The sequence below is a fragment of the Mustelus asterias genome, chromosome 10 (genome assembly GCF_964213995.1).
Source record: "Mustelus asterias chromosome 10, sMusAst1.hap1.1, whole genome shotgun sequence".
NCBI classification, from domain to species: Eukaryota; Metazoa; Chordata; class Chondrichthyes; order Carcharhiniformes; family Triakidae; genus Mustelus; species Mustelus asterias.
In genome coordinates this window covers 85,835,296-85,860,928 of record NC_135810.1, presented here as the reverse complement: position 1 = coordinate 85,860,928, position 25,633 = coordinate 85,835,296, and the positions used below count along the sequence as shown (strand labels likewise).

At 45.2% G+C, this 25,633-nt stretch overlaps 1 protein-coding gene across 1 annotated transcript in view; it reads right to left on the bottom strand.

The window, feature by feature from the left end:
* The window catches only part of sap18 (Sin3A-associated protein), a 29,802-nt gene extending 5,874 nt beyond the window's left edge, over positions 1–23,928 (bottom strand). Inside the window, exon 1 of the mRNA XM_078222124.1 lies at positions 23,754–23,928. Coding sequence (XP_078078250.1) covers positions 23,754–23,867 — 114 coding nt within the window. The 5' untranslated portion in view covers positions 23,868–23,928. The remainder of the gene's footprint in view (positions 1–23,753) is intronic.
* Between the last annotated feature and the right edge of the window lie 1,705 nt (positions 23,929–25,633).

The window sequence follows — 25,633 nt, the reverse complement described above, 5'->3', positions numbered from 1 at the left end:
GGAGAAATGATATAGAAAGGATGGTTTTACATTCCTGGAATATTGGGACTGGTTGGACAAGTTGCATCTGAACAAAGATGGGACCAATATCCTTGCAGGTGATTTGTGAATATTTTTTCTGGGAAGAGTTTAATCCAACTTGGCAGGAGAATGGGAGAGAGGTAATTTTAGCAAGGCAAAACAAAATACACAGAGAATTGGGAGAGACAGCACTACAGCATAGGATATAGAATGACCGGGCGGCACGGTAGCACAGTGGTTAGCACTGCTGCTTCACAGCTCCAGGGTCCCGGGTTCGATTCCCAGCTCGGGTCACTGTCTGTGTGGAGTTTGCACATTCTCCTCGTGTCTGCGTGGGTTTCCTCCGGGTGCTCCGGTTTCCTCCCACAGTCCAAAGATGTGCGGGTTAGGTTGATTGGCTAGGTTTAAAAAATTGCCCCTTAGAGTCCTGGGATGCATAGGTTAGAGGGATTAGCGGGTAAAATATGTAGGGGTAGGGCCTGGGTGGGATTGTGGTCGGTGCAGACTCGATGGGCCGAATGGCCTCCTTCTGGACTGTAGGGTTTCTATGATTCTACATTAGGTGAGTTCAGAGTGAAAGGGAATGCAATAAGGTCTAAATTTGGTTTACCATGTACGAATGCAAAATACAGGTAAATCAGGTTGGCAAGCTGCAAATGCAGATAGTCATATGGGACTTCCTTTTTGCACCTTGCCCTGTCCCTCCCTGGGACACTTGTTGGCCATTACACTCCGTACCCAGTCACCTGAACCAAGTTTTTGGGCCATTTTTCTAGACCTCTTAAGGATCAACAAGGTCATCTATGTGCAGACCCACAAGAGATGGGTGAGATCCTAAACGAATATTTCTCAGTATTCACTGTTGAGAAAAGCATGGATGTCAGGGAACTTGGGGAAATAAATAGTGATGTCTTGAGGAGTGTACTTATGACAGAGAAGGAGGTGCTGGAAGTCTTAAAGTGCATCAAGGTAGATAAATCCCCAGGACCTGAAGAAGTATATCCCAGGATATTGTGGGAGGCTAGGGAGGAAATTGTGGGTCTCCTAGCAGAGATATTTGAATCATCAATAGTCACAGGTGAGGTGCCTGAAGATTGGAGGGTAGCAAATGTTGTGCCTTTGTTTAACAAGGGCTGCAGGGAAAAGCCTGGGAACTACAGGTCGGTGAGCCTCACAGCTGTAGTGGGTAGGTTGTTAGAAAGTATTTTGAGAGACAGGATCTACAGGCATTGAGAGACACAAGGACTGATTAGGGACAGTCAGCATGGCTTTGTGAGTGGAAAATCATGTCTCACAAATTTGATTGAGTTTTTTGAAGGTGGTAGATGAGGGCAGTGCAGTTGATATGGTCTACATGGACTTTAGCAAGGCCTTTGACAAGGTACCGCATGGTAGGTTGTTGCATAAGGTTCAATCTCACAAGATACAGGGCGAGGTAGCCAAATAGATACAAAATTGGCTTGATGACAGAAGGCAGCGGGTGGTTATAGAGGGTTGTTTTTCAACCGGAGGCCTGTGACTGTGCCTCAGGGATCAGTGCTGGGTCCACTGTTATTTGTCATTTATCTTAATGATTTGGATGAGAATTTAGTAGGCATAGTAAGTTTGCAGATGCCACCAAGATTGGTGGCATAGTGGACAGTGAAGGTTATCTAGAATTGCAAAGAGATCTTGATCAATTGGGCCAGTGGGCTGACGAATGGCAGATGGAATTTAATTTAGATAAATGAGAGATGATGCATTTTGGTAGATCGAACCAGGGTAGGACTTACTCAGTTAATGGTAGGGCGTTGGGGAGTGTTATAGAACAAAGAGATCTAGGAGTACAGGTTCATAGCTCCTTGAAAGTGGAGTCACAGGTGGACAGAGTGGTGAAGGTGGCATTCGGCATAGTTGGTTTCATTGGTCAGAACATTGAATACAGAAGTTGGGATGTCTTGTTGAAATTGTACAAGACATTGGTAAGGCCACACTTGGAATACTGTGTACAGTTCTGATCACCTTATTATAGAAAGGATATTACTAAACTAGAAAGAGTGCAGAAAAGATTTACTAGGATGTTACCAGGACTTGATGGTTTGAGTTATAAGGAGAGGCTGGATAGACTGGGACCTTTTTCTCTGGAGCGTAGGAAGCTCAGGGGTGATCTTACAGAGGTCTATAAAATAATGAGAGGCATAGATCAGCTAGATAGTTAATATCTTTTCCCAAAGGTAGGGGAGTCTAAAACCAGAGGGCATAGGTTTAAGGTGAGAGGGGTGAGATACAAAAGGGTCCAGAGGGGCAATTTTTTCTCACAAAGGGTGGTGAGTGTCTGGAACAAGCTGCCAGAGGTAGTAGTAGAGGCGGGTACAATTTTGTCTTTTAAAAAGCGTTTAGACAATTCCATGAGTAAGATGGCAATAGAGGGATATGGGCCAAACGTGGGCAATTGGGACTGGCTTAGGAGTTTAAAAAAGCGGCGGCATGGACAAGTTGGGCCAAAGGGCCTGTTCCCATGCTGTAAACCTCTATGACAATAAGCACACTTGTCCCAGTCTGTGCAAGCACAAAGGTTCTAAGGCCTGTTAGGAGTTGAAGTTCTTGATCTCCAAGCTCAACATTAAGGCAAGTTTTTGAAGGCATTAGAGTGCCATCAGGAGTATAGACACACAGAGGGACCTGGGTGTACAAGTCCACAGATCCTTAAAGGTGGCAGCACAAGTGGAGAGGGTGGTAAAGGCAGCATATGGCATGCTTGCCTTTATTGGACAGGACATAGAATATAAAAGTTGGCATATGATGTTGCAGCTGTATAGAACGATGGTTAGGCCACATTTGGAATACTGCGTCCAGTTCTGGTCGCCACACTACCAGAAGGACGTGGAGGCTTTGGAGAGAGTACAGAAAAGGTTTACCAGGATGTTGCCTGGTATGGAGGGTCTTAGCTATGAGGAGAGATTAGGTAAACTGGGGTTGTTCTCCCTGGAAAGACGGAGGATCAGGGGCGACCTAATAGAGGTGTATAAAATTATGAAGGGCATAGAGTGAACAGTGGGAAGCTTGTTCCCAGGTCGGAGGTGACGAACACAAGGGGTCACAGGTTCAAGGTGAGGGGGGCGAGGTTCAACACAGATGTCAGGGGGACGTATTTTACACAAAGGGTGGTGGGGGCCTGGAATGCACTGCCAAGCAAGGTGATTGAGGCGGACACGCTGGGATCGTTTAAGACTTATCGAGATAACCACATAAACAGACTGTGAATAGAGGGATACAAAAGAATGGTCTAGTGGACACATGAGCGGCGCAGGCTTGGAGGGCCAAAGGGCCTGTTCCTGTGCTGTATTGTTCTTTGTGTTCAAAAAAAATTAAGAATGGCTCCAGGGATGAGGAATTTCAGTTTCATAGACAAGATTGGAGAAGCTGGGACTGTTCTCCTTGGAGTAGAGATGATTAGAAGGAGATATAATAGAGTTGTTCAAAATTATGAGGAGTCTGGACAGAGTAAATAGAAAATGTTCCTGCTGGTGGAGGGATCGAGAATCAGAAGACATTGATTTAAGCATTGGCTATGAGGAAAAAAAGGTTTTTACATTGAGTGGTTCGGACCTGGAATTCACTGCCTGGGAGTGCAATGGCTGCAGATTCAATTAAAGCCTTCAAAAAGAGAATATGGATAATTATCCAGAGAAAAATAATTAGGAGTGCTTTGGGACAGACAGGCGATTCTGTGGGGGCGAACGGGACTCCAGGATGGTAGTCTGCCTACCTGGTGCTGGGGTCACGGATGTCTCCGAGCGGATAGGAGGCATTTTAAAAGGGGAAGATAAAGAAACGGATGTCATTATACACATTGGTGGAAATGACGTAGATAGGAAGAGTAGGGGGGTCCTAAGAGAACAATTCAGGGAGTTGGGAAATAGGTTAAAAAGTAGGGTCACTAGGGTGGCCATCTCTGGGCTGCTCCCAATGCCTCGTGCCAGTGAGGATAAGAATAGGGAGTTGGTTCAAATGAATGCCTGGCTAAAGGACTGGTCCAGGAGGGAGGGCTTTATTTTCATAGACCAATGGGAGGTTTTCAGGAGAGGATGGCACCTGTACAAGAGGGAGGGGTCACAACTAAGTTGGAAGGGCACAAATATCCTGGCTGGGAGCTTTGCTAATGCAGTTCGGGGGGGTTTAAACTAGTATGGCAGGGGGGTGGGGATCAAACTATTAGGTCTATAAGTGTGGTGGCTGGGGACGAGCTTGGGGCTGGGACAAGGCTGGCAAAGAAGAAGAGCACTCTGGGGGAGGACGACCTCACTGAGCCTGGGGGTCTGGAGTGCTTATACTTCAATGCAAGGAGCGTAGCAGGTAAAACAGACGAACTTGGGGCCTTAATGCGCACGAGGAATTTGGATGTGGTTGCGGTGACAGAGACTTGGTTGAAAGAGGGACAGGACTGGCAGCTGAATATTCCAGGGTACAAGTGTTTTAGGCGAGACAGAGGAGGGGCCAAAAGAGGTGGGGGAGTAGCGGTATTGGTTGGAGAGCATATTACAGCGGTGCAGAGGGAGGACAATTCGGAGGAGTCGTGTAGCGAGTCACTCTGGGTGGAGCTTAGAAACAGGAAAGGCGCAGTCACTATGTTGGGGGTGTACTACAGGCCCCCCAACAGCCCAAGGGAAGTGGAAGAATGGATATGTCAGGAGATACTGGATAGGTGCAGGAAATATAGGGTTGTTGTAGTGGGAGACTTCAATTTCCCTGGTATAGACTGGAAATCGCTGAGGGCAGGGACTCTGGATGGTGAGGCATTTGCAAAATGTGTACAGGAGGGTTCGTTGGAACAATATGTGGACAGCCCAACTAGAGAGGGGGCTATACTGGACCTGGTGCTGGGGAATGAGCCCGGTCAGGTCTTCAAAGTTTTGGTTGGGGAACATGTGGCAAATAGTGACCACAATTCTGTTAGCTTTAGGATAGTGATGGAAAAGGATGAGTGGTGTCCCAAGGGTAAGGTGTTGGATTGGGGGAAGGCTAACTTTATTGGGATCAGGCAGAAATTGGCAGCTCTTGATTGGGAGAGGCTGTTTGAGGGTAAATCCACATCTGGTATGTGGCAGTCTTTTAAGGAACGGTTGTTAGGGCTACAGGACAAGCATGTGCCTGTAAAAAAGGATAGGAAGGGTAGGATTAGAGAACCGTGGATAACCAGGGAAATTGAGGGACTGGTCAAAAGGAAAAGAGAGGCGTATGTTAGATCCAAGCAGCTAAAAACGGAGGGAGCTCTGGATGAGTATAATGAAAGTAGGAAAATGCTCAAACGGGGAATTAGAAGAGCAAAAAGGGGTCACGAAATGTTCTTGGCAGACAGGATTAAGAAGAATCCCAAGGCATTTTATTCATACGTTAGGAACAAAAGGGTTGTTAGGGAAAAAATCGGACCTCTCAGGGACAAAAGTGGGGACTTATGCTTGGAGCCCAAAGAGGTAGGGGAGATCCTAAATGAATACTTTGCGTCGGTATTCACTAAGGAGAGGGATGTGTTGACTGGGAGTGTCTCGGAGGGGAGTGTTGAACCGTTGGAGAAAATCTCCATTACAAAGGAGGAAGTGTTAGGTTTGTTAGAGAATATAAAGACTGACAAATCCCCAGGGCCTGATGGAATCTATCCAAGGCTGCTCAGGGAGACGAGAGGTGAAATCGTTGGGCCTCTGACGCAAATCTTTGTCTCGTCACTGGACACAGGTGAGGTCCCAGAGGATTGGAGGATAGCCAATGTGGTCCCGTTAGTTAAGAAGGGTAGGAAGGATAACCCGGGTAATTATAGGCCGGTGAGCTTGACGTCCGTGGTGGGGAAGTTGTTGGAGAAGATTCTTAAAGATAGGATGTATGCGCATTTAGAAAGGAATAAACTCATTAACGATAGTCAACATGGTTTTGTGAGAGGGAGGTCATGCCTCACGAACCTGGTGGTGTTTTTTGAAGAAGTGACCAAAATGGTTGACGAAGGAAGGGCTGTGGATGTTGTCTATATGGACTTTAGTAAAGCATTTGACAAAGTCCCTCATGGTAGGCTAGTGAAAAAGGTTGGATCCCATGGGATAAAGGGGGAGGTGGCTAGATGGGTGGAGAACTGGCTTGGTCATAGAAGACAGAGGGTGGTAGTGGAAGGGTCTTTTTCCGGCTGGAGGCCTGTGACTAGTGGTGTACCGCAGGGCTCTGTATTGGGACCTCTGCTGTTTGTGATTTATATAAATGATCTGGAAGGAGGAGTAACTGGGGTGATCAGTAAGTTTGCGGACGACACAAAACTGGCAGGACTTGCAGATAGTGAGGAACATTGTCAGAGGCTACAGAAGGATATAGATAGGCTGGAAATTTGGGCAAGGAAATGGCAGATGGAGTTCAATCCTGATAAATGCGAAGTGATGCATTTTGGTGGGAATAATGTAGGGAGGAGCTACACGATAAATGGAAGAACCATAAAGGGTGTAGAGACGCAGAGGGACCTGGGTGTGCAAGTCCACAGATCTTTGAAGGTGACGTCACAGGTGGAGAAGGCATATGGCATGCTTGCCTTTATAGGACGGGGCATAGAGTATAAAAGTTGGGGTCTGATGTTGCAGATGTATAGAACGTTGGTTCGGCCGCATTTGGAATACTGCATCCAGTTCTGGTCGCCACACTACCAGAAGGACGTGGAGGCTTTGGAGAGAGTACAGAGGAGGTTTACCAGGATGTTGCCTGGTATGGAGGGGCTTGGTTATGAGGAGAGATTGGGGAAACTGGGGTTGTTCTCCTTGGAAAGACGGAGGATGAGGGGAGACTTAATAGAGGTGTATAAAATTATGAAAGGCATAGATAGGGTGAACGGTGGGAAGCTTTTCCCCGGGTCGGTGGTGACGTTCACGAGGGGTCATAGGTTCAAGGTGAAGGGGGGGAGGTTTAACACAGATATCAGAAGGACATATTTTACACAGAGGGTCGTGGGGGCCTGGAATGGGTTGCCGGGCAAGGTGGTGGAGGCGGACTTATCTAGACAGCTATATGAACGGAGTGGGAATGGAGGGATACAAAAGAGTGGTCTAGTTTGGACCAGGGAGCGGCGCGGGCTAATTGTTCCTGGTTTCTCGTTTCAAGGCTTCATTCTATGATCATCTTGCTGGTGCCAGTACAGAGTGAGACTGCGGATAGTTGGGAACCTGTCTCGGGGGCAGGGAATTCATATGGTGTTCGTGGAAGTGGAAATGACTAGGGTTGGGAAGGGCCATTGTGATCAGGGCCATTGTGATCTCCTGGACTCGTTTCGATCGCCTCAGGGGGTCGGAGAGGAATTTCCCAGATTTTTTTTCCCCATATTGGCCCTGGGGTTTTTCACTCTGGGTTTTCGCCTCTCCCTGGAGATCACATGGTCTGGAATGGGGGGGTGGGGGTAAGTTAATAGGTTGTAATGAACAAAGCATCGTAGCTGTGAGGGACAGCTCGGTGGATAGGATATTGGTATGTAGATAGGCTGGAAAATTGGGCGGGGATCCTGGATTCAGGATTCAATCCTGGACCGGGGAGCGGCGCAGGCTTGGAGGGCCGAAGGGCCTGTTCCTGTGCTGTATTGTTCTTTGTTCTTTGATGAAAGGCAGACGAGTGAGCCTTCAACCAACTCTTTTCTCTCGAGAAGAAAGACAATCGCAGATATTATTTAATTACTATTCTCATGATCATACAACAGGACCAGTTAGGGACAATAGCTCAGCTGCACAGTGCCTGACCAAAAGCATAGACATTTCAATAAAGATTCAATAGTTGTAATAAATTAACAATATCAACTAAAATTAGATAAATGCATTTTGACAAACAACTGCATTGATAAAACAGCTACCTGACCTTGGAATATTTAGCATTGAAATACTTATGCATACTCGATTCTCAATCGTTAAACTGCTTGGTATAGGGCATATGCTTATTATCCTTCAAATGAATTAATATATTCAACAAAAAAAAAAGATTCCATCTCGTTTATGTAAAGACTATCATCCTCAGAATTCAAGTACCAACGTTCACTTTTTGGTTCAATCCAACATAGAGCCATTTAAAATGCATTTGTAAATCCCATTTTCAAATTTATTGTTCACATGTTTAACTGAACTCACGCTGAAGTGCTTTCAGATCAAAGGATTTTCTCCAAGTCGAGATCACGATCAGATCAGCTGTAGTTTTATTAAATTGCACGAGGCGGGGTGTTCAGAGACTTTTTGAGCTTTGTCGTGAAGTTGGTGTTTGTGCGGATCAGAAATGTCACTTTTCAGAGTTGATGACAAGTACTTCATCGCTTCTGAGACTTGCATATCTTGCAGCTATTTTCACAAAGCTAAATAAAGTGAACCTGTCACTACAAGGAAGGATATCATCTTCACTGCAACAAGCAAGGTTTCACTGTGATTGAGAAAATGCTTCTGGATTTCATGCATAGAAAATAAGACCTCCAACTCCATACCCACGCTGAATGACTTTCTCACTGAAGCTAATTCAACCCGAGGAAGATATTTTCAGTGATATTACACAGCACCTGCATGGCTTACACTCTGGGTTTGAATGCTTGTCTGTCAGATGAGCAAAACGTGGGCTCACAACCCATTTGCACTAACAGCCAGGAGGACAGGTGACTTATCACTGCACAATTATGAGAACCTGACTGACATGACTTCTGACTCCACACTAAAGCAACGCTTCAGTGCACTACCATTGATGAATTTGTGGAACAGCTTAATGCATGCATATCCTAGTGCAGCCAGAGCAGTTCATTTGCTCCTTCCTTTTCAACTCAACATACTTGTGAAAAAGTGGTTTCTCCCAATACATAGCTATAATTGCAAAAAACAGGAGCAGACTGAATGCCACACCTGAAATGAGAATCCAGCTCTCGAACATCACTTGTTTACACTTGATTTCTGTGTTCGCACCTATTTTGTGGCAAAAAAGGGCATTGACATTCTGAGAATGTTTGGGGTTCCTTGCAGGTCACCAGAGGTTCCGTAGCTGGAAAAGTTTATTTGACTAGATCAACTGCTTTGGGTGTTGCTGGAGGGATAATTATTGGGGAGAACAACAGGTGAACTCCCTACTCTTCTTCCAATAGTGCCAAGGGGTCTATTACGTCACTCCAGAGGGCAGACAACCTTCAGTTAACATCTCATCTGATAGTGATACATTCCCCCAATATCACAAAAGGCACGAGTGCGCTCAGTGAACCATGGTTGAATATTTTGTTCAGTATACCTCAATATTTGTGCCAAACATCTCTTCTGAACCTATTAAAAAGAGAGGACTACCAAATCTAGACTGGGAGCGCAGACTAGTTAGGAGGACAGCTGAGCAACAGTGGCGGATTTTTAAGGAGATTTTTCTCAGTACTCAGCAAAAATATATTCCTGTGATAAAGAAGGAATGTAAGAAAAGGGATAACCAGCCGTGGATAACTAAGGAAATAAAGGAGAGTATTAAATTAAAAAGCGATGCATACAGAGTGGCCAAAACTAGTGGGGAATTAGAAGATTGGGAAAGCTTTAAAAAACAACAAAGAACTACTAAGAAAGCGATAAAGAAAGGAAAGATAGATTATGAAACTAAACTAGCACAAAATATAAAAACTGATAGTAAAAGTTTTTACAAATATATATATAAAAGGAAAAGAGTAGCTAAAGTAAATGTTGGACCCTTAGAAGACGAGAAGGGGGATTTAATAATGGGAAACGAGGAAATGGCCGAGGCCTTAAACAAGTTTTTTGTGTCGGTCTTCACGGTAGAGGACACAAATAGCTTACCGAAAATTGACGGGACTGTAGGGGGTGAGGTCCTTAAAACGATTACTTTTACTAACGAGGTAGTGCTTGGTAGGCTAAAGGGACTAAAGGTAGACAAGTCCCCGGGCCCAGATGGAACGCATCCCAGGGTACTGAAAGAAATGGCAGAAGTAATAGCAGATGCATTGGTTGTAATTTATCAAAATTCGCTGGACTCTGGGGAAGTGCCGGTTGATTGGAAAACAGCTAATGTGACGCCACTGTTTAAAAAAGGAGGTAGACAAAAGGCGGGTAACTACAGGCCGGTTAGCTTAACGTCCGTAGTTAGGAGATTGCTGGAATCCATCATTAAAGAAGAAATAGCAGGACACCTGGGAAAAAAATGGTTCGATCAAGCGGACGCAGCATGGATTCATGATGGGAAAGTCATGTTTGACGAATTTACTGGATTTTTATGAAGATGTAACGAGTGCAGTTGACAGAGGGGAACCGGTGGATGTGGTGTTTCTGGATTTCCAGAAGGCGTTCGATAAGGTGCCTCACAAAAGGTTGCTGCAGAAGTTGGGGGTAAAGTGTTAGCGTGGATTGAGGATTGGCTATCTAACAGGAAGCAGAGAGTTGGAATAAATGGGTGCTTTTCTGGTTGGCAGTTGGTGACTAGTGGCGTGCCGCAGGGATCGGTGCTGGGGCCTCAACTGTTTACCATATACATAGACGATCTGGAGGAGGGGACCGAGTGTAGGGTAACAAAGTTTGCAGATGACACAAAGATGAGTGGGAAAGCGAATTGCGTGGAGGATGCGGAAAGTCTGCAGAGAGATTTGGATAGGCTAAGTGAGTGGGCGAGGATCTGGCAGATGAAGTGTAACGTTGACAAGTGTGAGGTTATCCACTTTGGAAGGAACAATAGTAAAATGGACTATTATTTAAATGGTGAAAAATTACAACATGCTACTGTGCAGAGGGACCTGGGGGTCCTTGTGCATGAATCGCAAAAACTCAGTTTGCAGGTGCAGCAGGTGATCAAGAAGGCAAATGGAATGTTGGCCTTTATTGCGAAGGGGATGGAGTATAAAAGCAGGGAGGTCTTGCTGCAATTGTACAAGGTACTGGTGAGGCCGCAACTAGAGTACTGTGTGCAATTTTGGTCCCCTTATTTGCGGAAGGATATATTGGCCTTGGAGGGAGTACAGAGAAGGTTCACCAGGTTGATACCGGAGATGAGGGGGTTAGCTTATGAGGAGAGATTGAGTAGATTGGGCCTGTACTCGTTGGAGTTTAGAAGGCTGAAGGGAGATCTTATAGAGACATATAAGATAATGAAGGGGCTAGACAGGGTAGAGGCAGAGAGATTCTTTCCACTTAGAAAGGAAACAAGAACTAGAGGACACAGCCTCAAAATAAGGGGGAGTCAGTTTAGAACAGAGTTGAGGAGGAACTTCTTCTCTCAGAGGGTAGTGAATCTCTGGAATTCTCTGCCCATTGAAGCAGTGGAGGCTACCTCGTTAAATATGTTTAAGTCACAGGTAGGTAGATTTCTGATCAATAAGGGAATTAAGGGTTATGGGGAGCGGGCGGGTAACTGGAACTAAACCACTATCAGATCAGCCATGATCTTATTGAATGGCGGGGAGGCTCGAGGGGCTAGATGGCCTACTCCTGCTCCTATTTCTTATGTTCTTATCTACCACTATGTACAGCTTTAAGCAGAAAAATGCTTAAGTTACAAAGTGCAAAACTGGCAAAAGGACAGTTTCTATGGCATTGTAGGTTCTTAGCCATGGAGCTTAAACCTACTGGCAAAGGGTTGGACTCAACACATTAACAGGCTAATGTAAAGTTGTTAATATACATAATATTCCATATCACAGTAATCAAATTCACTTTCTTCACCATCCTTTCGCCATTCAAGACTAATGCCAAGGTATGGAAAAGTAACCTAACGTGACTCTTCACTGACTTTCCTCCTCCTCCTCAATATAGTTGAGGATGGGAATTCCTAAGGAGTGGGAAGAGGGGATGATGGAATCATATCCACAAAACAATATTGCATTTCACAAATGGAGGTTTTGGAAAGGTAATCACATGCACAAGAGAGTGTATCCACGAACATTAACAATTAAAGACCATCTTTTCGGCATGGTAAAATCTGTAGTGGGTGGCGGTGTTCTGCTGCATTTTTTAAGCATCAAAAACCGAAGGAACAAAACATCGGGCTCCAAAAGCTCATGTAAATTTGCAGAAAAGTCTAAAAAATGATTTTTATTTCAAGCATTGCTATAGCTCAAGTAAATTGTTTCTACACAATGTAACAATTTGTGTTCCCTTTCAGTGTAATGTGTCTGGCTTTGCCAGCTTAATTTGTACGAAGGAAGTCATGGGATGATCTGACAATTTTCCTCACAAAAATGTAGCCACTTTTCTAGTGTTCATCAAGGCAGACTTTTCTGGAATGGTTAAAAAGATTTGCATTTTTTTAAGGACCTTTCATAACATTAGAATATTCCAAAGCACCTTACAGCTACTAAAATACCTTTTTTGGGAGTACACTGTTGTGGGGTGATCTCTGTATTTCTGGTCCCATTATAATGCTTTCCCTATGCTTGCGTTTTTACTAATATATAATCTCAAGGACTGAGTGTTATGCCGCTTACAGGAAAATTCAATGTTAAAGTGACCAGTTCATCCTTAATTTGTCAGAATGCATGGTTGAAATGGAATTACAAGACTTCCTTCACCCAAAACTGTTTTCTAACTTACCTATGGGTTCTCTACTACATTGCACAATGCCATGCATCTGGGAGATGCAATTCAGGAAGACAAAATAAGGTGGATGTCTGGAGTTCAATGACAGGTAAGCAAACTTCTTTTAGTTCAAGTTTTGTTTTGGGTTCACAGTTGTAAAAATAGTACTATGGTTAAGGACAGGAAAGCGATAGTCAAACAGCGCTGATTTCTTCTTTACACCTGTCCATAAGCAGGTATCTTGAATTAGTTTTTTTTTAAAAAGAACAAGCAGTGGCATGTTTTCCCAACCCCTCAATTTGCGATCCAATTTTACGAATAATCCACAGAAACGGAGTTAGGATTAACTCAGAAAGTTAGCTCATTTTACACATTCAAAACACACAAAAGGAGTGTTCATCGTGTCCCGCTCCATACATTCACACAGTAAAGGGTGGCAAATAGAGAAAAGGAGTTTTACTGTATAAGGACCAGAGAAAATGAATATTAGTTCACCCGATTTCCAGAGTTCAAAGTCAGAATATAGAAGGTATTTCCTTTGAGGTGTGGTTCAATTCCGATATGTTTCTGGTTGGTTAAACAATACGAAATTCCTTGAAATGAAAGATGCTGCTGCAAGATGAGCTTTGTGTTTAGGCCGCTTGGCAGGCATTGGTCAGACACTTTTAAAATCAAGCAGACCATGTGGAGTTGAGAGATGGTAATCGACTCAACTTCTGTCCGGTTGACATTAACAGTAGTCTGCCAGTAAGGCCCAAAGATGCAATGTTAATATTTTCCATAAAGGTCACGAGACATGGCCCAGTACTAGTTAATTGCAACTTAATCAGTTTCTGTGCTTCCATTGTTCCTCCTGAGCAGAGAGACTTGGTTATTAACAATTCTTTCAGTAATGAATTTTGATCTCTTCTGTTATAGTTCAGGATGGTGAGCAAGTTTGTCTCCACTTCCTCTGCATTTGTTGATTACAAGTTGTTTCTACAAGGAAGTGTGAAATTCCAGAAGCTGAAAAAGAGGAATCCTTCTGTTCATGAAACTGCTCCCAGAGGATCAACTCTGCTCAGGCGACTTGTAGCAGCCATCTTAATTTTGTTCCGTAGAAAGTCCAGTTTTAAACACTAGCAATAAAGGATAAAGTTTTGAGTATACGGTGTTGTGTTTCTTTCCATGTCATAGGGATCCAACACTACATTTCAGGAGTTAGGTTCCAAATTGACAACCAAGTACTTTAAAGTGAAGCAGTGAGAGTACAAGTCTAGAAAACCAAGTCACTGGGTTTTGGTTTGAAACAAGGTGAAGTACAATGTGAAGCAAGGTTTTAAAAAAAACTGGCTCATTGGGAACTTGATAAACTAGGCATGGAATCTATTTAAAACTATGATAAATGAGTACCACTGCAAACATCCTCATATTAAAATATCCAACACAGCTTTGTATGCAAGACCGACCTTTTTTAAAAATAATGCCATTATGGGATGTAGTGCTAATCCCTAATTGCCCTAAGATGGTGGTAAGCCATCTTCTTGAACTGCTGCATTCTGATTAATACACCTACACTGTTGTTAGGAAGCGTGTTCCAGGAATCTGAACCAGTGACATTGAAGAAACAGCAATATAGTTCCAAGTCAGGATGGTGTGTGGCTTCAAGAGGAACATTGCCTCCAGCAACCACAATCATCTTTATTTGTGCCAGGTATGTGACTGCAATGGGTTTGGCCCCCAATTCCCATTGACGAAGCCTTGTTAATGCCACATTCAATCAAATGTTGCCTTGATGTCAAAGTGGCAGTCACTCACCTCACCTTTGAAATTTAGTTCTTTTGTCCATGTTTGGACCAAGGCTATAATGAGGTCAGGAGGTGAATGACCCGAGAAAAACTTAAATGAAACATCAGTGCGTAGTCAGGCTCTGTGGCCCGGAAAGGAAAGAGAGGGGTTAGGAGAGCAATAGTGGTGGGGGATGCATCGGTTAGAGGCACAGACAGGCGATTCTGTGGGTGCGAACGGGACTCCAGGATGGTAGTCTGCCTACCTGGTGCTAGGGTCATGGATGTCTCCGAGCGGATAGGAGGCATATTAAAAGGGGAAGATAAAGAAACGGATGTCATTGTACACATTGGTGCAAATGACGTAGATAGGAAGAGCAGGGGGGATCCTACGAGAGCAATTCAAGGAGTTGGGGAATAGGCTAAAAAGTAGGGCCTCCAGGGTGGCCATCTCTGGGCTGCTCCCAATGCCTCGTGCCAGTGAAGCTAAGAATAGGGAGTTAGTACAATTGAATGCTTGGCTAAAGGACTGGTCCAGGAGGGAGGGCTTCATTTTCCTAGATCAATGGGAAGTTTTCAGGAGAGGATGGCACCTGTACAAGAAGGACGGGTCACAACTAAGTTGGAAGGGCACGAATATCCTGGCTGGGAGGTTTGCTAGTGCAGTTCGGGGGGGTTTAAACTAGTATGGCAGGGGGGTGGGGATAAAAATATTAGGTCTACAAGTGTAGAGGCTGGGGACGAGCTTGGGGCTGGGACAAGGCTGGCAAAGAAGAAGAGCACTCTGGGGGAGGATGACCTCACTGGGCCTGGAGGTCTGGAGTGCTTATACTTCAATGCAAGGAGCGTAGCAGGTAAGACAGACGAACTTAGGGCCTTAATGCTCACGAGGAATTTGGATGTGGTTGCGGTGACAGAGACTTGGTTGAAAGACAGACAGGACTGACAGCTGAATATTCCGGGGTACAAGTGTTTTAGGCGAGACAGAGGAGGGGCCAAAAGAGGTGGGGGAGTAGCAGTATTAGTTGGAGAGCATATTACAGCGGTGCAGAGGGAGGACAATTCAGAGGGGTCGTGTAACGAGTCACTCTGGGTGGAGCTTAGAAACAGGAAGGGCACAGTCACTATGTTGGGGGTGTACTACAGGCCCCCCAACAGCCCAAGGGAAGTGGAAGAACGGATATGTCAGGAGATACTGGATAGGTGCAGGAAAAATAGGGTTGTTGTCGTGGGAGGCTTCAATTTCCCTGGTATAGACTGGAAATCGCTGAGAGCAGGGACTCTGAATGGGGAGGAATTTGTAAAATGCGTACAGGAGGGTTCTTTGGAACAATATGTAGATAGCCCGACTAGAGCGGGGGCTATACTGGACCTCGTACTGGGGAATGAGCCCGGTCAGGTCTTCAAAGTTTCGGTAGGGGAACATGTGGCAAATAGTGACCACAATTCTGTTAGCTTTAGGATAGTGATGGAAAAGGATGAGTGGTGTCCCAAGGGTAAGGTGTTGGATTGGGGGAAGGCTAACTTTAGTGGGATTAGGCAGAAATTGGCAGCTCTTGATTGGGAGAGGCTGTTTGAGGGTAAATCCACATCTGGCATGTGGGAGTCTTTTAAGGAACAGTTGTTAGGGCTACAGGACAGGCATGTGCCTGTAAAAAAGGATAGGAAGGGTAGGATTTGAGAACCGTGGATAACCTGGGAAATTGAGGGACTGGTCAAAAAGAAAAGAGAGGCGTATGTTAGGTCCAGGCAGCTAAAAACGGAGGGAGCTCTGGAGGAGTACAAAGAAATTTAGGAAAGAACTCAAACGGGGAATTAGAAGAGCAAAAAGGGGTCACGAAATGTTCTTGGCAGACAGGATTAAGGAGAATCCCAAGGCATTTTATTCATACGTTAGGAACAAAAGGGTTGTCAGGGAAAAAATCGGACCTCTCAGGGACAAAAGTGGGGAATTATGCTTGGAGCCCAAAGAAGTAGGGGAGATCCTAAATGAATACTTTGCGTCGGTATTCACAAAAGAGGGGGATGTGTTGACTGGGAGTGTCTCGGAGGGGAGTGTTGAACCGTTGGAGAAAATCTCCATTCCAAAGGAGGAAGTGTTAGGTTTGTTAGAGAATATAAAGACTGACAAATCCCCAGGGCCTGATGGAATCTATCCAAGGCTGCTCAGGGAGACGAGAGATGAAATCGCTGGGCCTCTGACGCAAATCTTTGTCTCGTCACTGGACGCAGGTGAAGTCCCAGAGGATTGGAGGATAGCTAATGTGGTCCCGTTATTTAAGAAGGGTAGGAAGGATAACCCGGGTAATTATAGGCTGGTGAGCTTGACGTCCGTGGTGGGGAAGTTGTTGGAGAAGATTCTTAGAGATAGGATGTATGCGCATTTAGAAAGGAATAAACTCTCATTAACGATAGTCAGCATGGTTTTGTGAGAGGGAGGTCATGCCTCACTAACCTGGTGGAGTTTTTTGAAGAAGTGACCAGAATGGTTGACGAGGGAAGGGCCGTGGATGTCGTCTATATGGACTTTAGTAAAGCGTTTGACAAAGTCCCTCATGGTAGGCTGGTGAAAAAGGTTGGATCTCATGGGATAAAGGGGGAGGTGGCTAGATGGGTGGAGAACTGGCTTGGTCACAGTTACCTGCAGATCCGACCAAAGAACACACCCGTCAACTCAACACTCTGATCAAGACCTTTGATCCGGACCTTCAGAACACCCTCCGTGCTCTCATCCCACGTACTCCCCGTGTTGGAGATCTCTACTGCCTCCCGAAGATACACAAGGCAAACACACCCGGCCGTCCCATCGTATCGGGCAATGGGACCCTTTGCGAGAACCTCTCCGGCTATGTCGAGGGCATCCTGAAACCCATTGTACAAAGAACCCCCAGCTTTTGTCGCGACACAACGGACTTCCTACAGAAACTCGGCACACATGGAGCAGTTGAACCAGGAGCGCTCCTCGTCACAATGGATGTCTCGGCACTCTACACCAGCTTCCCCCATGACGATGGCATTGCTGCAACGGCCTCAGTGCTCAGCGCCAACAACTGCCAGTTTCCAGATGCAATTTTACATCTCATCCGCTTCATCCTGGACCACAATATCTTCACCTTCAACAACCAGTTCTTCATCCAGACACACGGAACAGCCATGGGGATCAAATTCGCACCTCAATATGCCAACATCTTCATGCACAGGTTCGAACAAGACTTCTTCACCGCACGGGACCTTCAACCGATGCTATACACTAGATACATCGATGACATTTTCTTCCTTTGGACTCATGGTGAACAATCACTGAAACAACTCTATGATGACATCAACAAGTTCCATCCCACCATCAGGCTCACCATAGACTACTCTCCGGAATCGGTTGCATTCTTGGACACACGCATCTCCATTAAGGACGGTCACCTCACTGTACCGCAAGCCCACGGATAACCTCACAATGCTCCACTTCTCCAGCTTCCACCCTAAACACGTTAAAGAAGCCATCCCCTACGGACAAGCCCTCCATATACACAGGATCTGCTCGGATGAGGAGGATCGCAACAGACACCTCCAGACGCTGAAAGATGGCCTCATAAGAACAGGATATGGCGCTCGACTCATTGATCAACAGTTCCAACGCGCCACAGCGAAAAACCGCACCGACCTCCTCAGAAGACGAACACGGGACACAGTGGACAGAGTACCCTTCGTTGTCCAGTACTTCCCCGGAGTGGAGAAGCTACGGCATCTCCTCCGGAGCCTTCAACATGTCATTGATGAAGACGATCATCTCGCCAAGGCCATCCCCACACCCCCACTTCTTGCCTTCAAACAACCGCACAACCTCAAACAGACCATTGTCCGCAGCAAACTACTCAGCCTTCAGGAGAACAGTGACCATGACACCACACAACCCTGCCACAGCAAACTCTGCAAGACGTGCCGGATCATCGACACAGATGCCATCATCTCACGTGAGAACACCATCCACCAGGTACACGGTACATACTCTTGCAACTCGGCCAACGTTGTCTACCTGATACGCTGCAAGAAAGGATGTCCCGAGGCATGGTACATTGGGGAAACTATGCAGACGCTGCGACAACGGATGAATGAACACCGCTCGACAATCACCAGGCAAGACTGTTCTCTTCCTGTTGGGGAGCACTTCAGCGGTCACGGGCATTCGGCCTCTGATATTCAGGTAAGCGTTCTCCAAGGCGGCCTTCGCGACACACGACGGCGCAGAGTTGCTGAGCAGAAACTGATAGCCAAGTTCCGCACACACGAGGACGGCCTCAACCGGGATATTGGGTTCATGGCACACTATTTGTAACCCCCACAGAATTTCACTGGCTGTCTTGTCTGGAGACAATACACATCTTTTTAGCCTGTCTTGATGCTCTCTCCACTCACATTGTTTTGTTTCTTAAAGACTTGATTAGTTGTAAGTATTCGCATTCCAACCATTATTCATGTAAATTGAGTTTGTGTCTTTATATGCTCTGTTTGTGAACAGAATTCCCACTCACCTGAAGAAGGGGCTTGCAGCTCCGAAAGCTTGTGTGGCTTTTGCTACCAAATAAACCTGTTGGACTTTAACCTGGTGTTGTTAAACTTCTTACTTGGTCACAGAAGACAGAGGGTGGTAGTGGAAGGGTCTTTTTCCGGCTGGAGGCCTGTGACTAGTGGTGTTCCGCAGGGCTCTGTATTGGGACCTCTGCTGTTTGTGATTTATATAAATGATCTGGAAGAAGGTGTAACTGGGGTGATCAGTAAGTTTGCGGACGACACAAAATTGGCAAGACTTGCAGATAGTGAGAAGCATTGTCAGAAGCTACAGAAGGATATAGATAGGCTGGAAATTTGGGCAAAGAAATGGCAGATGGAGTTCAATCCTGATAAATGCGAAGTGCTGCATTTTGGTAGAAATAATGTAGGGAGGAGCTATACGATAAATGGCAGAACCATAAAGGGTGTAGATACGCAGAGGGACCTGGGTGTGCAAGTCCACAGATCCTTGAAGGTGACGTCACAGGTGGAGGTGGTGGTGAAGAAGGCATATGGCATGCCTGCCTTTATAGGACGGGGCATGGAGTATAAAAGTTGGGGTCTGACGTTGCAGATGTATAGAACGTTGGTTCGGCCGCATTTGGAATACTGCGTCCAGTTCTGGTCGCCACACTACCAGAAGGACGTGGAGGCTTTGGAGAGAGTACAGAGGAGGTTTACCAGGATGTTGCCTGGTATGGAGGGGCTTAGTTATGAGGAGAGATTGGGTAAACTGGGGTTATTCTCGCTGGAAAGACGGAGGATGAGGGGAGACTTAATAGAGGTGTATAAAATTATGAAAGGCATAGATAGTGTGAACGGTGGGAAGCTTTTCCCCAGGTCAGAGGTGACGTTCACAAGGAGTCATAGGTTCAAGGTGAAGGGGGGGGGGAGGTTTAACACAGATAGCAGAAGGACATATTTTACACAGAGGGTGGTGGGGGCCTGGAATGTGCTGCCAGGCAAGGTGGTGGAGGCGGACACACTGGGAACATTTAAGACTTATCTAGACAGCCATATGAACGGAGTAGGAATGGAGGGATACAAAAGAATGGTCTAGTTTGGACCAGGGAGCGGCACGGGCTTGGAGGGCCGAAGGGCCTGTTCCTGTGCTGTATTGTTCTTTGTTCATACTGCTAAGTGCTGCTTGATAGCACTGTTGACAACACCTTCCATCATTTTACTGAAGATGGAGAGTAGACCGATGGGTCAGTGGTTGCCCGGATTGGATTTGTCCTGCTCTTTGTTGAGCAGACATACCTGGACAACTTTCCACACTGCCAGCATTGTAGCTGTGTTGGTAGTTTGGTTAGTTCTGGAACAAAAGTCTTCAGTGGGACATGGATGTCGCTGGCTGGCCAGCATTTATTGCCCATCCTTTGTTGCCCTTGAAAAGGTGGCGGTGAGCTGCCTTCTTGAAATACTACAGTCCAAGTGTTGTGGGTTGACCCACAATGCCTTGGGGGAGGGAATTCCATGATTTTGACCCAGCAACTGCGAAGGAACAGCAATATATTCCCAAGTTGGGATGGCGAGTGGCTTGGAGGGGGACTACATCCAAAATGTTGTCAGGGCCCATAAACTTGGCTGCATTCAGTGCTTTCAGACATTTTGAGATATCGTGCAAGCGAATTGAACTGGCTGAAGACTGAAATCCGTGATGCAACGGACCTCAGGAAACCAAGATGGGTAACCCATATGGTGTTCTGACTGAAGATTTCAGAATGATAGGGAGTGGGATAGCTTGACCCTGGTTTCGGACAAAGCTTGGCACAACATCGAGGGCCAAAGGGCCTGTACTGTGCTGTACTGTTCTACGAAGATGGTTGCAAATAATTCAGCCATCTTTTGCATTGATGTGCTGGACTCTCCCAACATTGATTGGGGACATTTGTTGAGCCTCCTTCTCCAGTTAGCTGTTTAATTGCCTACCACCATTCACAGCTGGCATTAAGGCAGTTCTCTGATACAATCCATTGGTTGTGGGATTGCTTAGCTCTATCACTTGTTGCTCACACTGTTGGTATGCATGTAGCCCTGTGTTGTAGCTTCACCAGGTTGGCACTTCCATTTTTAGATTTGCCTGGTGCTGCTCTTGGCACACTCTTCTGTACTATTCATTGAACCAGGGTTAATCCCCTGCCTTGATGGTAATGGAAGAATGAGGGATAAGACAGGCCAACAAAAAATGCTAGAAACACACAGCAGGTAAGGCAGCATCTATGGAAAGAGAAACAGTTAATGTTTCAGGTCAATGTTCATCATCAACCGGAACATTATCACTGCTTCTCTCCACAGATACTTGACCCACAGTATTTCCAGAATTGTGCTATTGGTTTTATATAAAACTTTGTGATTTTTATTAATGACTTAGAGGAGGGGGCTGAAGGGTGGATCAGTAAATTTGCTGATGACACCAAGATTGGTGGAGTAGTGGATGAGGTGGAGGGGTGCTGTAGGCTGCAAAGAGACATAGATAGGATGCAAAGCTGGGCTGAAAAATGGCAAATGGAGTTTAACCCTGATAAATGTGAGGTGATTCATTTTGGTAGGACAAATTTAAATGTGGATTACAGGGTCAAAGGTAGGGTTCTGAAGACTGTGGAGGAACAGAGAGATCTTGGGGTCCATATCCACAGATCTCTAAAGGTTGCCACTCAAGTGGATAGAGCTGTGAAGAAGGCATATAGTGTGTTAGCGTTTATTAACAGGGGGTTGGAGTTTAAGAGCCGTGGGGTTATGCTGCAACTGTACAGGACCTTGGTGAGACCGCATTTGGAATATTGCGTGCAGTTCTGGTCACCTCACTATAAGAAGGATGTGGAAGCGCTGGAAAGAGTGCAGAGGAGATTTACCAGGATGCTGCCTGGTTTGGAGTGTCGGTCTTATGAGGAAAGGTTGAGGGAGCTGGGGCTGTTCTCTCTGGAGCGGAGGAGATTGAGGGGAGACTTAATAGAGGTTTATAAAATGATGAAGGGGATAGATCGAGTGAACGTTCAAAGACTATTTCCTCGGGTGGATGGAGCTATTACAAGGGGGCATAACTATAGGGTTCATGGTGGGAGATATAGGAAGGATATCAGAGGTAGGTTCTTCACGCAGAGTGTGGTTGGGGTGTGGAATGGACTGCCTGCAGTGATAGTGGAGTCAGACACTTTAGGATCATTTAAGCGGTTATTGGATAGGCACATGGAGCACACCAGGATGGTAGGGAGTGGGATAGCTTGATCTTGGTTTCAGATGAAGGTCGGCACAACATCGTGGGCCGAAGGGCCTGTTCTGTGCTGTACTGTTCTATGTCTATGTCAAGATTTTCTTTTAAAAACAGAAGACAATCCTTCAAATCTGATTTGTGGAAGAACCATCTATCAATCCTACCAAATCCATTTAATCTCCATCATTTGTCTGTCAGTTAGATCCAGACAAAAGTTCTTCATGTAGATCCAGTTGTTTCAACATCCAACAACTTTACAGCACATATATGAACAAAGGAGCTAAAGGGCCATTATAGCTCCTGAAACCAATGGAATCTGTATCTCCGCAATAACAGTATTGTTACCACAATTTTACCAAGTTGAAGCAATGAAATTTCCTAAGTTATAATCAGTTTGAATGAAATGATGTCCATGCATGCATCCTTGTTAATTGATATATATTTGCACCCTTACTTCTAGACACTCATTAACATACATTCGAACATAAAAATCAATATAAACAAGAGATCCTCTAAAACAATTGAAAAGTCCAGACCCACAATATATTCCTACTTTAAGTACGGAAATTGTTAAAGTTTCAAGCTGTCCAAATGTAATCCATACATATTAGGAACAGTATATTTAAAAGCATACAATTAACTTTCCAATGTTTAATTGTGATTTATACTGCAAACATAAATGTAATCAAATCAAAAAACATGGCAGGTCTGAGACTGAAGAAAAAAAAAAATCACAAATTAACAAATCACCAGACAAATGTTTTGCTTCCTACAGCATCAATTTCACTTAATTTTACAACTGTTTTAAATGTAATTCAAGAGATTTCATATAATCATAGAATCCCAAAAGTGCAGAAGGAGGCCTTTCGGCCCGACGAGTTTGCAACCGACTCTCCGACAGAGCATCCCACCCAGGCCCTATTCCCGTAGCCCCACAAATGTACCTCGCTAATCCTCCTAACCTACACAGATTTACAAGTACATTCATATGAATGTAATGAATTGAGATGTGCTGAGGAGGAAGATTGATGGAAATTTGGACACAGCGTAAATAACTTATGCCCGCGTTTTCATTTTTTACGTCGGGAGGTAGAAATTCCTCCTGAGCGAAGGCACAAAATGGGCATCAGATCAGCTACCCGATATTCAGTTCCACTCCAGCGGATGGAATTAAGTAACAGTCCCTATAGAGAGCATCTGATACCACCCGAGTCTAATCTCTACCCTCTTCACTTTACGCCCCAACTACGCGGGTTCCTGGGCACCAATCTACACACAGGTTTACACACCAAGAAGTCACTGGGTTCGGTGCAGGACCGCAGGTTACTCTAATACTGCTAACGATTGTCAGATCACGAAGGAAAATGTCAGGAACAAAATATTTAAATCAAAAAAAAACTTCTGGCCTTTGGTTTTCACTCCAGAAATTTCCAGAATCGCCGGTTAAAATCGGACTTGTGTCGAAAATGGGGCAATACCGCCGGGTCCACCAGACAAATTTCTGCCACCCTCTCCCCGAGGGAAGCTTCATTCAGACCGGAGAGTGCCCACGGCCTCGAAACCAGGAGCCGAGTACAGGAAGGCGGCGGCGGCGCCTTCAAACGTGCTACATTATCGCCAGGCTTTGGCCTAACTCAACTTCCCGCGCTCCAGCCTCGGATCAACAGCCCCTCCGCCGCCACTGCAAACGGACCTCACCTTTTCTCGATCCACCGGCTTTTCTGGCTCTTTCTTAATCTCCTCCTGGGTGACTCTGGACTCCACCGCCATGTTCCCTCCCCTCCGCTCTCTCAGTGATGGCGACCGCACCATAGAGAGCGAGCGAGGCCCCCAGAGCTACGCACGCAGGAATGCGCATGTCAACAACGAGACTGTGACAAATACAGCAACCATCTTTGATCCAGGCAACGGAAGACTGGCATTGGAGCGTTGGTGCATGACAAGTAGCACAGTCCCTGGCCATTGGATCCGTCACTTGTCTGCTGATTTGATGTTTTCACCACATGAGAGAGTTAAAGTAGTCCTGGCTCCCTTTAGACATTAATAATCTACTTTGCCAAGTACCTGTCTAAATTATCATTATGTGGAGATGCCGGCGTTGGACTGGGGTAAACATAGAAAGAAACACTACAGCACAAAACAGGCCCTTCGGCCCCACAAGTTGTGCCGAACATATCCCTACCTTTTAGGCCGACCTATAACCCTCCATCCTAATAGAAACACAGTAACAAGTCTAACAACACCAGGTTAAAGTCCAGGTTAAAGGAAATAAACCTGTGGGACTTTAACCTGGTGTTGTAAGACTTCTTACTAAATTATCATTAGCAAACAATTCTGGGCTCTCTCTTTTTATTTTTGACACAATTGCACATTCTAAAATTACATTTTCTAAACTTTTAAATCATTTTTGCAATGTCTTAAATTTTACCAACACATGCAACAATTTATCAACAACACTTTGCATTTATATGACATCTTCAATACAGTAAAATGTCCCAAGGCACATCAAGAGTATAGCTTTGAAAAGATTGGCTCTGCGCCACATAAGGAGACATTAGGGCAGTTGTCTAATAGAGGTAGGTATTGAGGAGCATTTTAAATAAGGAAAGGAAAACAGAGAGTTTTCTGGGGTGAGAAATTCAAGAGTTTAGATTCTAGGCAGCTGAAGGCACAGCCCCCAGGGATTCTCAAGAGGCCTGAATTGGAACAGTGCAGGTATCTCAGAGTGTTGTAGGGTTGGAGGAGATTACAGAGATAGGAAGCATTGTGGACATGGCAGAGGTTTGAAAGCCAAGAAGTGAATTTTCAAATTGGGGCATCACTCAACTAGGAGACAATGCATATCAACAAGAACAAGGGCCACAGGTGAATGGGACTTGCTAAGTTAGGACACAGATGACAGAGCTTTGGAAGAGTTCAAATTCATAGAGAATGCAAGGTGGAAGACTGCCAGGAGGGCATTGGAATAGTTAAGTCTAGAGGTAAAAAAGGCATGAATGAGGGTTTTAACACCAGATCAGTTGAGGCAAGGGTGGAAACAAGTGATGATATGAAGTAGGTGATAGAAAAGATAATGGGCTTAAAATCTCAGCTCAGAGTTAAATAGGTTGCCAAGGTTGCAATTATTCTGATTCTGCCTTGAGCAGAGGTTAGCAGGAGAGACAAAATTGATTTATTGCAGCAAGGACAAAAGACCTTAGTTTTTCCAATATTTAGCTGGAGGATATTTATGCTCATCAATTCTAGAGGTTGGAACATAAGAATTTAAGAAATAAGAGCAGAAGTAGACTATACAGCCCATCAAGCCTACTCCACCATTCCATATAATCATGTTTGAGCTTCAACTCCACTTTCCCATCCACTCCCCATATCCCTTAATTTCCCAAGAGACCAAAAGTCTGTCTTTCACAGCCTTAAATGTATACAATGAGGGTGCATCCACAAACCTCTGGGGTAGAGAAATCCAAAAATTAACCATCTGAGTGGAGAAATTTGCCCTCATCTCACTCCTTAATGATCCGCCCCTTATCCTGAAACTGTTCCCGTGTTCTAGATTCTTCAGCCAGGGGAAACAACAT